At 36.1% G+C, this 12443-nt stretch overlaps 1 protein-coding gene across 1 annotated transcript; it reads right to left on the reverse strand.

The window, feature by feature from the left end:
• Positions 1-2296: 2296 nt before the first annotated feature.
• LOC108050575 lies at positions 2297-2952 on the reverse strand. The gene is made up of 3 exons (XM_017132299.1): positions 2887-2952; positions 2511-2828; positions 2297-2461 (listed from the first exon to the last, which is right to left on the reverse strand). The coding sequence occupies exons 1-3, from the start codon at positions 2950-2952 to the stop codon at positions 2297-2299; spliced, it is 549 nt and encodes a 182-aa protein (XP_016987788.1).
• Positions 2953-12443: the final 9491 nt, after the last annotated feature.

Raw genomic sequence — 12443 nt, forward strand, 5'->3', positions numbered from 1 at the left:
ATATAGATACATTTTTTCCCCCCTTTTTGTGGCATTAAATAATAACATACAAAAGCAATAATTTTCTACAAAATAAAAGCAATTCCAACTTTGCCGTACCCGTTTTTATACCCTTGCAGAGGGTATTATAATTTTGGTCAAAAGTTTGCAACGCAGTGAAGGAGACATCTCCGACCCTATAAAGTATATATATTCTTGATCAGGATCACCTCCTGAGTTGATATAGCCATGTCCGTCTGTCCGTCTGTCCGTCTGTCCGTCTGTCCGTCTGTCTGTCCGTCTGTCTGTCCGTCTGTCTGTTTCTACGCGAACTAGTCTCTCAGTTTTAAAGATATCGAATTGAAACTTTGCACACACCCTTCTTTCCTTTGCACGCAGTATATAAGTCGGAATGGCCGGGATCGGCCGACTATATCCTATAGCTGCCATATAACTGAACGATCGGAAATGCCATAACTTTGGTATTTGTAAAGTTAGGAAGTTGGGATTTTCTATGGGTTTTATATTTGGCCAATCAATCCGACTTACTAAATTTCATAAGGATCGGCCGACTATATCCTATAGCTGCCATATAACTGATTGATCGGAAATGCCATAACTCTGCTGTTTGTTAAGTTAGGAAGTTGGGACTTTCTATGGGTTTTATATTTGGCCAATCAATCCGACTTACCAAATTTCATAAGGATCGGCCGACTATATCCTATAGCTGCCATATAACTGATTGATCGGAAATGCCATAACTCTGCTGTTTGTTAAGTTAGGAAGTTGGGACTTTCTATGGGTTTTTTATTTGGCCAATTAATCCGACTTACCAAATTTCATAAGGATCGGCCGACTATATCCTATAGCTGCCATATAACTGATTGATCGGAAATGCCATAACTCTGCTGTTTGTTAAGTTAGGAAGTTGGGACTTTCTATGGGTTTTTTATTTGGCTAATTAATCCGACCTACAAAATTTCATAAGGATCGGCCGACTATATCCTATAGCTGCCATATAACTGAACGATTGGAAAAGCCATAACTTTGATGTTTTTAAAGTTAGGAAGTTGGGTTTTTTTTTTGAGTATTAAGAATGCATCATATGAATAATTTTGGAGAATATAATTTACAGAGTATTCTGCAAGGGTATATCAACTTCGGCTCCGCCCGAAGTTAGCTTTCCTTTCTTGTTTCATTTGGTTTCTGTTGGATATTCTATGACAAATTAATTATGTTATCAGTTAATATATTTAATGCCATAATACATAAATAACAAAACATTTTTATACCCTTGCAGAGGGTATTATAATTTTGGTCAAAAGTGTGCAACGCAGTGAAGGAGGCATCTCCGACCCTATAAAGTATATATATTCTTGATCAGGATCACCTCCTGAGTTGATATAGCCATGTCCGTCTGTCCGTCTGTCTGTTTCTACGCAAACTAGTCTCTCAGTTTTAAAGCTATCGAATTGAAACTTTGCACACACCCTTCTTTCCTTTGCACGCAGTATATAAGTCGGAACGGCCGGGATCGGCCGACTATATCCTATAGCTGCCATATAACTGATTGATCAGAAATGCCACAACTCTACTGTTTGTTAAGTTAGGAAGTTGGGACTCTCTATTTGTATTATATTTGGCCAATCAATCCGACGTACCAAATTTCATAAGGATCGGCCGACTATATCCTATAGCTGCCATATAACTGATTGATCGGAAATGCCATAACTTTGGTGTTTGTAAAGTTAGAAAGTTGGGATTTTCTATGGGTTTTATATTTGGCCAATCAATCCGACCTACCAAATTTCATAAGGATCGGCCGACTATATCCTATAGCTGCCATATAACTGAACGAATCGAAATGCCATAACTTTGGTGTTTTAAAGTTAGGAAGTTTGGATTTTTTATGAGTATTAAGAATGCATCATAGGAATAATTTTGGAGAATATTATTATAGAGAATTCTGCAAGGGTATATCAACTTCGGCTCCGCCCGAAGTTAGCTTTCCTTTCTTTTTTTTTTATTATTTTATAGGAGCCTTATCTTGAACATTTTTATACCCTTGCAGAGGGTATTATAATTTCAGTCAAAAGTTTGCAACACAGTGAAGGAGACATTTCCGACCCTATAAAGTATATATATTCTTGATCTGTCCGGCCGTCCGTCTAAAACGAATTGGGCTGGTTAAAGGTGGGTAACAAGAACTACAGACATTGTACATCAAGTCGAATAAATGAAATAAAATCGTTGGCGTTTTTTGTTAAAATATATAATGTTTGGAAATAACAAAAATCTAAAGAATTTATACCTTTTCTTAATTGTTTCGGAGAATATCTTCGACAAACATAAAACTGACATTTGTATCAAATTGCATTTTTTGATCAAAAAACCACCGCACAGTCAACATGTAATCGCCAGTTGGAAACGGAAGCCGTAGTAGTTTGTACCTCAGATAAAAGTCCTTTACGATCTGTGAACCCTAAAATAATAGTTAGTGAGATGTAGAACAAATGTATTGAAACACTTACCATATAGGGGCATGTGTGGTTAAAATTTGAAAATTCCTTAAAAAGACCGAAGACAAGGTTTGCAAATGGAATGGAACGGTGTCGCATGTATTGACACCCATCGAATTTTAGGTCAAATAGCCACGGTTTGTAGCCATTGGCCCTCTTAAACATTTGTGCATGAAGGGTTATATCATAAGCTGGGTGTAAGACCGTTCCGTTGATATTAAGAAGCACTTTGTTTCGACTCACAGCCTTTAAGCGACAGTTGTGAAACACAAACCAAGATGTGTTGTAGCTCTCACAAATAACGTTCGTAAACTTAAATACGACCGCGTTCTGACAATATGAATTAGTATTCACTCCATATATGAGTTAGTTTAACGGAAGGACTTACGTTCAATCCTGTGTTATAAGTTAATAATACTCCGCAGAGAGCCGGAATGATCAGTAAGGCCCGCATCGCGCTTAAAATTGATCTCGAATAACATCAGAAAAGTTTTTCTAAACTGTTTCATTGTTTAATTGCCCCTTAATTACTTCCATCGCTTGCAATTACTTTATAATTATCATGTATTTATTTCTTATTTATAAAATGAGTATTTGTCCATCTTTCTCTCTAATTGTTGTTTCCAGAATGATGCGTTTGACTTAAACATTGTGACTTTACACTAATTTACGCTTTATATTTTTAATTAAGGTTATCAGTCAAAATAATCAACACTGCCCGACAAATTCAGTTCATTATACTTGCAGAGGGTATTATAATTTCAGTCAAAAGTTTGCAACGCAGTAAAGGAGACATATTCGACCCTATAAAGTATATATATTCTTGATCAGCAATACCAGGAGAGTCGATTTAGCCATGTCCGTCCGTCTATCCCTCCGTTTCTACACAAACTAGTCCCTCAGTTTTAACGCTATGCCCGTATAAAGTATAAGACCCTTATCGATGTACCACTTTATTGATATTAGGTATTCCCCAAAGGGAAACGGGACTGGAACTCATTTTCCCTGTGAGATGGAAACCCATTGCGTAAACTGGATCCTGTAAAATAAATATTTTGGGTAAATTATATGGTCTTGGAATAATAGGACCTTTACCTCATAGTGACATGTGAAATTGGAAAATTGTTTAAAAAGATTATAAACAAGTATTACCAGCGCATTATAGGGCCTCTGAAAAAATCGACTGGTCCGCTTGAAACTTTGACCGTGTATTCGTATATTTCTGACAGTTTTTCGAAGAGTTCCATTGGAACTCAGTATAGCTTTGTCCCTTCGAATGGCTTTTAAACGACATTTGTGCGCTAAAATCCAAGATTCATCCACTGAATCAAAAACAAAGTTGTTAAACTTGAATCTCGAAGCATTCTTAACGAAACAAATAATTAAATTGATAGGAATAAATTTGAAAGAGTTAGTTTCACTGGTACTCTGTTCGAAAGCAACATGAAAGGCCGGAATTTAAAATATAATTATTTATCCGGTTCCCATGGTGTCAAGTGTAATTATTAAATGCTGATTTTGATCAAACTAACTCAGCAACAGTATACTTCTGTTATATCGGTTTTATTGCCGGTCAAAATGAAGTCATAAGTATTGAGCTAATTATACCATTATTATTAGATTAAAAGAATATAATATATTCCAGTATGCAGTATTTAGTTGGTATTTCATGTCGTTCCACTTAAATATTGGAATCTTTCTATTTCTTCTAGCCATGTTCGCTGTCCGTCTTTCCGTCCGTCCGTTTCTACGCAAACTAGTCTCTCAGTTTAAAGCTATCTGCTTGAAACTTTCCAAAAAGTTGTCTTTCTATTGCAGGTAGTATATATAGTATCGACTATATCATATGGCTTTTATAGGAACAATCGGAAATAAAATTCAAAAATATTATAACTTCGTTGATTTAATTTTTTTTTTTTACGATTTACTATTGTAATTAAATTAAAACCGGACATATAGCTGCATAGAAAAATCGAAAAATTAAATAGAATAAAAATGAAAAAATTGTTATTTTGGTGTTTTTTCTATTTAAAAAATATTCCTTTGAGATTTAGTATTTATTTACAATCACAGAATTACGCTTTTAGTTTTGTCAAAATCGGACAACAATATCATATAGCTGTCATAGAAAGCTTCATTGTGTTTAATAATATAGAAATCAAATGTGGGTGATTCGTAATAACTGCAAGGGTATAAAAACTTCGGCTTGCCGAAGTTTGCTTCCTTTCTTGTTTAATATAATTTAGATCAATTATTTAAAAAAAACCTTTTTCCCTACCTTGTGTACCAAATTGACTTTTTTATTATTTATTAAAGTTATATGTCGTAATTCATGCTGCATTCGGCATTGGTTTTTTCTTACTTATGCTTGGAAATGTTTCATTTTGCTTATTAGCTGCGGTCTTTGTCGAAAAAATACGGTTAAATTCTATGCAAACAAGCTTAAATGTACCTTAGTCCCCTTATCGTTTAGGCTGAAACACTTTTTAGTTCAGGGAAAACTCGAAAAGGCTACTCGACCCAAGATGGCCCATTGACAGCCTTTAGCATTGACCACAATGAAGCACAGTGGCAGAGCACCATTCAATAAGTCCTTTGGCCCCAACAGAAACCCCCAGTTTTCCAGCTACATCTATTGTTGTGGAGTATGAAAAACTAGGGAAAAGCGACCAACGAAACAAAACAAGAAAAATACAAAAGTAGCAAGGAAAAACTAAAAAGTGAACAACAGCGGTGGGAAAACTCCAAACAATTGGCAGCCGTCAAAGTGAGCGATTGTTTGAACGTGTCGGGACATCAACAGAAGGTCCAAGTGTACACTAAACCATGAAACTAATTCCCTGAATGCTTGACTTTTCACTTGGAGTGATCAGTTTGTTAGGCTGGTTAAAAAACAACTTCTAAGCAAAGTCATTTCAGTTACGAAATAAAGATTGTCTAAACCGATAGTCAATTATAATGTATAAGTCATTTCTATGCAAGTATGAAGCTAACTTAAAATAAATTACCTCCACCTAAAATAAGTATATGTTCTTTTAATGTTTCCATTAGTGTGCAGCCCATCTTATTCTAAAGTAATATATGAGCAATTTATCGGAGTTCACTTTGCACATTAAATGTTCCGGTTTTTATCAGGAAGTCCAGTTGGAAAGATAGGCAAAATGGGGAATTTTCCTCAAAGCTAAACCATTGCGGCATCAATTTTCCCTTTGAATAAAAGATTGCAAAAATGCGTTAGAATACAGATGCTTTTGTGCCATAGAAATTGCTATTCGAGAATGGCCAGAAACTTTCTTAAGATGTTGCCAGTTTTTTAACCCCCTCAAAAGCAGAGCTTAAGCAAACACCTGCCATTGAGTGAATATGTTTTCCATACAAATGCCATATAGATGGGCTAAGCGTCTTAAGAAAATTGTAATTTTGATGTCAAACAACGATTAAAAGCAACGAGATTACCTGATGCATATTGCATGAATGCATTTATTGTGTTTGCCCAGCGTCTCCTGGCTCCTTCGTCCTGATGGTATATCCTTTAAGAGGAGTGTCAGAGGGGGAGGAGGGGGTGTGGGAGTCAAAGCAGACATCGCTGAGCTCATTTGCACTTTGACGCGTCCTCAGCTCTGAATTCCATGACACGGCATCGTGTGGCAGGACAAAACAGGACGAAACTGCAGCGTCAGACAGGTGCAGGCAAAGGTGCAGGTGCAGCTGACGGCGATGACGATGTTAACGAGTCCACAAAACAGTTTCGAGGAACTTGGCACCCCCTTTGGACCCTCCCTGGCATTCCAAAAACCATTTGGCCCCATCGTTTGCCCCCGCAAATCGATGCAAATAAGCAAAGGCGACGCTATTGCCCAGTTTAGGAGTTGAGTCCCCAAAAGCCCAACACGCTTTGCTGCTCTTTCAGATAGTATGTTGATTGTAAACAGAAGGTTGGCCAGAGCACAGCTCTCAAATTGAATAATAATAATAATAATAATAACAATCAAGCCTTTAATTGCCTACACCAAATTGAGATTGACAAAATTAATTTGTGTTCAAATAACTAAATAACGGTCACATGTTTTTTGTCAAAATTTAGACATAATTAATACAAAATGAAGTAAATGGTTTTTACTGTTTATTATGATTTCTATATTATATTTTTTCGCAAAATTAAAACAAATAATGTATTAATTTGCATACTTTGCAGTTAGTACAAACTAAAATTTATTGAACTATACAGATTAAATTGTAAAACGTTTTAAAGCCTAAACAAGAAAAAGTGTTTCAAATTTGATTGATACATTTTGTTGCTTAATACTTGTTGGCAAATCATTATTGAAAAGACCAAAGTGGCAAATTTTCTTTACTCAGTTTTAGCTGCCATTTAAACGATCTGTCTGTCAGAGTATTTGGAGTTCCATAAGCCAGTCTTTTACACAGATATCTATGTTTGCCGGTTGCAAGTTGCTATTTCGTTTATTTTTGACTCGTGTTGTCGGTTAGCGAAAATTTCAACCGCAATGTTCAAAGCAGCAGCGGAACAGGAGGAGAAAATCTGTTAAAATTTCAGCAGTGGCAATAGGCGCTTAAAAAAGCTAATGGAACATATTGCTGCCGGAGCAGGGCCAAGCGGATCTTAGCCCACTCAAACCACGCCCAACCTCTCAGGCCACCACATATCCCCACAAAACCGAAGGGGTTTCGTTTGCCCATCGACCTTCCCACATGTGCTGTTCACTTAAACAAATTCACCCAGTATGGATTGGATCTGTGGAAATAAAATATTTTGGAACCTGATAATTTGTTATAAATTGTTACATATATTATATTTTAGAATAAAATTACTCATACGACACGTTGGTCTTGTCAAATATGTATTAAAGAAAAATAGCACAATAATTATCCTCATAGTGATAGGGATATGCTATTACCTCCAGGTAGACTTGGTGGTTTTTGATCTACCATTTTGTTCTAATTTGAATTAATTAGAACTGTAAAAACTCTGAAGATTTTTATTAAGTTAGCAAAACATAATAGAAATGAAACTAGAATGCACACAACTTAATTTTATGATATACCCACACTAGTCACATTTAAGTGATAAATTGATTGATTGATTGACAAAATGTAAAACACTTATTAATCTTTTGGTATTATAAGCATAAATTAATTTTGCTAATCGAATAGCTTAGAGCAGATTAAAAAAAATTTTATTTAATTGTATTATTTTTGAACAAAAAAATGTAAACAATTTGTATTTAATTGTTTTATATCTGTACAAAAACAAAGGGATAAAAACGCCCTAGCCTTTAAAAGTAAGTTATATTAAAATTAAATTAAATAGTTTAGAGCAAATCTAAATAAATTTAAATTCATAATTGAAATTAAATCCTTTAGGTAAATGAAAAGCTATTAGTAAATTTTGAGCAGTGCAGCCTCTCCACGTACAATTTCCGGCTGAACACATTTTGTGGTCGGGCGCAAATGCATTTATATTTGAGCAGCAGCAGCAACAACAACTGAACAGGGAGAAAGGGAAAGAGAAAGTAGGGAATCGGGCGGGAAAAAGGGGTGGAAGGGTGAACTTACCATCGGCGACGCTTTGGAAAGCTTAAGCCATTTCATTTTTGGTTCGTTGGCGTTTGCAGCATTTGCTATTTTGCACTATTTTTATGACTCACTACAGGGGAAGCAGTGGCACAAGAGGCACGCGAGGGTTAAGGCGAAAGGAATCGGGAGGCTGCAACTTGGAGCAGCCGCTGGACCAGCCACGAGGCACTCATATTTCTTGGAACTCATATAAGCACTCACAGAAACTAATAGAGAAAGCAATCGAGCGCCGAGCAAAATAAACACTGGCAAGCCAGAGAACAAATACAAAAACTTCCGATCAATATATGGTGTAAGCAGTACATTTTTAATTTTTAAATTGTTCATTCATAAAAAATAGTTCCAACACTTTTTAACAATTAGATTCATCAGAATTCAATCGTTTCCCACAAGTTAAACTTTTTAAGGTACTAAAATAGTTGGTTAACAAATTGAGTAATGTTGGTCATTACTTACTTTTTAAATTATTCTTTACCAATATGATGACCCAAAAGCCATAACAAATGGATACGATTCTTAAAGAAATTAAAGAGAACAAATATTATTATTATATTATATTATTATTTGCCTTTATAAAGGTACTTAAAATAGTTGCTTAACAAATTGAGTGATATTGTTCATTACTTACTTTTTATATATTTTTTAACCAATATGATGACCCAATACCCATTAAAAATGGATAAGATTCCTAAAGAAATTAATATATGTCCTAGAAATTAAGTATATAAACTATTCGATGAGCACTTTTATTATATATTTAATTATCTTCCATTTTTTCCTCACTATCTGAATGAAGCTATTATATAACAGGTGCAGTTGCTCAAGTAGTTTCAGTACTCAACCAGCATTTCCCCATAATTTTTCTTTTACCAGTTTCTCTTGATTGTTCAGAGACTCTGCAATCCCCCCACACATCAAACATAAAACCCAGAAAACAATGCAAATGCCCCTAGTTCGATGGCTTATCGTAGAGAAAGCCACTTCAGGGGGAGGGTGCTAAGATGAAGCGGAGTTCCAAGTTCATTTGCAATTTATTAAACGCAGCCATAAACAAATCGAAAGCGAAATGCTCGCCATGGCCCCCCAATGACCGCATTTATGTCGATTTAAACCATATCGGCTGGACCGAGCCCATAAAGAAAGCCAGGAGGTTCGGGAGGATATGAAGAGTCACTAAGTCAGTCGGCTGTGCTTATTCCGTCCCTCGTCCTTCGTCCTCTGTCCGCCATTGGAATTGTGGCACGGCGTATTTTGTGGACTGCAGACACGCACCGGCCTATGGAACATGCATGAGGTCTGATGGAAGGGGCGCAGATTGCACATAAATGCCTGCCACAAGTCAGTCGAGCTACACTGAGAAAAGAGAACATATTTATACATTGTATCTCTCAAATATAATATGCAAGTTTCCATATTTAAAATGGTTGAAGATAATGAAAATCTGATTATATAATATTAATGGGTATAACAAAAACACAGTATGAAGTTAAATTACAAAATGAAGTTATTCATAACAAAATTGTGTTTAAGTGGGCTACATCTAAGTTTTCTATAAAAAATAATTATTTATTTTCATTATTCATAAATTAATATTTATTCATTTATAATACATGATAGATTAGTTTACAAAACTAAAGCTCACATGTTTACCTAACAATACCTAATGAATAAACCTTTTAAGGTATCTATTGCTCTAAATTTAATTAATTTATCTATTATGGGGCTTTGGAAATCATAATTATTCAAATTGTGGGCTCTGAGGCTTGAAGGTTTTTACTGACTAAGCAAAACTTAATACAAATAAAATTAGAAAAGGGTTCGGTTTCTAACTTTAAGTCGTACAGTTATGAGTTTTGTTCCGTGCACCGAGGGGCACTAAGCTAATTTACTTTCATATGAACCGAACGGAATCCTGGGCAGGGAGGGGCGGTGGGTCAGGGGGCGTGGCGGGAACGGACTGAGCCGAACCGAACTGAACTGAACGGAACTTAACGGAACCGAAACGAAGCGAAGCGGGCTGAATGCAATGAGCATCTACATAACGCCCAGTAGTGATTTTCTGTGTCATTTGGTTGTAATCGTGTCTGTTGTTTGTTACTTATTAGTATGTGTCCTGTTGTATGTGTGTGTGTGTGTGTGTGTGTGGCATATTGCATGTCCTATGCCATATTGCGCCATTTGCATGGATGAGTGTCTCTATCGGAGGAGCCTTCTCGTGTGTGTGTGAGTGCCCCGTGTGCGTTTGCAGTTTGACTTGTCTTAATGGTCATGTTAAACAAATGTTTATCAGGGCATGCAGCTGCTGCCTCCATCCACCGGCCCCCTCTTAACCCACTAAGACCCACCTCCAGTCAAGGCCATTAGTCAATTCGATAGTGCTTGTTGCTGTTGCTGTTGCTGTTGCACTGCATTAGGTAGTCGTTGCAGCTGCAACATAAGCCAAAGCAACACCAGCACATGAAATATGCATAACTAGACGAAGAAACGGGTAAGGTTAAGGTTAAAGCTAAGTGTTTTGCCAAATGTGCAAAAGGCCAAACGGCAAGCGGACAAATTTCATATGCAAACAACTAATAGAATGCAGACACACAAATACATGTACTATACTTCGTACACAAACATGGGTTAACTTATGACGGCGATCTCGCAAACAAGCTGCACCAACAAGCCGGATTCAGTTATTAAATTATTAGTATGTTTCCTTACTTCTGGCTCCCTTTATCATTTTAATTGGCCTGCTAAGCATGCTATTTTGCAATTAAATATGCTACCAATTATGTTGCAACCATTAGGATTTATTTATTTGGTATGCAACATTAATAAGATTAAAATAAGATTATTATTGTTAAACAAAATGATAACTTAAGTTAAGGATAGTAAAATGATAAAATTCGATATAATCTATATAAAAGAATACCTGCCATCACTGTAAGATAAGTGCAACTGCAGTTAGATAAATGGATGATATTACATTTTGCTTCAGGTCATTAATTTTCCATGTCGTTAGAAACAATTAACTAAAGATTTGCAGTCCATTTCAACACGGTTTTAATAAATAATAAAAACGCATTATAAATTGAATTCAACAATTCACTCATTAATCCATTTTAATTGGATCAATTAAATTGTGTGTTCCCTTTAAAAGTGCCTTTGAACACTACATGAAATGACGTTACTGCTGCGCCTCAAATTGCAGCACTTCTGAATCATTTCGATTTAATCTTGTCCACTTAACTCGTGACTACCAGTTTAAGTTATTCGATGGCCGCAAGCACACTCAGATTTAACAGTGCATATGTTGATTTTAATGCATATGTTTATTAACACTCTTGCAGCTCTACAAGTGATGGAAAAGCACATTAATAACCATGGCTCGAAGCGTGTTTGAAGCCTGCTGCTGGTCATTTCAAGTATTTGCACTAAAAATCGACATTTTTTCAATGATGTTCGTGTTTAAATTAATTTTTAAATAAAACGCACCGTGCTGCAGAGCGAAAGGCATGTTTTTTATGCGATGCATATCGATTGGGGGCATGTTATTCGCTACCTGGAAAATGATGAGTTGGGGAAAGCAACAGGTGGAAAATGACTTTCTAGTTTTCCATTCCATTTCCTCCTTTTCGCATACTTAAGAGCAAAAATCAAACTCAATGCGCTTGTCAAATAAATATTACACACACACAAAGGCCCACATTTGCTTAGTCACACACAAGCAGACCCGACACACACACACACACATATTCAGAAGCGGAAGCTAAATGCTATAAAAGCGCACACCCACTTCCGTTTCCTCACCACCTCCCCCCGCAGCTTTCCCACACCCCACTGTTTGCGCTACGTTTTCAGTTGAAAGGCAAAATTAACAATATGCAAAATTCATGTTAAAATATCGGAAAAATATATATTTCTTTCCTGCGCAAGCAAGGAATCCCTTTTTCGATTCGCCACCCCCTCCTCCTCCCGCACCCACCTTTTTTCTGCCGCCTTTGCGCTCTTTTCGTTTGGGTTGGCAGCAGAAATAAAACAGCACAAAAAAACGAAATAACCAGGAAACGGGAGCAAGGACAATATGCCCAAATCGAATAGTAAATATCCTTGTATATTTTTCATTGAAATTTTCGGATTATTTATAAATATTTTGAAGCTTTTATGGCATATTCAATGGAATATAAATTATGCAACTTTGGAAACTTGTAAAAAATTATAGATAAAAGGGAAACTTTACTTTTTGTATCCTTTAATAAATTTCTGAAAGTCTTGTTAGGTTTTGACGCTGAGTTAAATTACTCTTTTGGAAACAGTTATTTTTTCAATATTATTGTACAGTTTTTCTGACTCTTAACCAGG

Source organism: Drosophila rhopaloa, unplaced genomic scaffold, assembly GCF_018152115.1.
Source record: "Drosophila rhopaloa isolate 14029-0021.01 unplaced genomic scaffold, ASM1815211v1 contig_2, whole genome shotgun sequence".
NCBI lineage: Eukaryota > Metazoa > Arthropoda > Insecta > Diptera > Drosophilidae > Drosophila > Drosophila rhopaloa.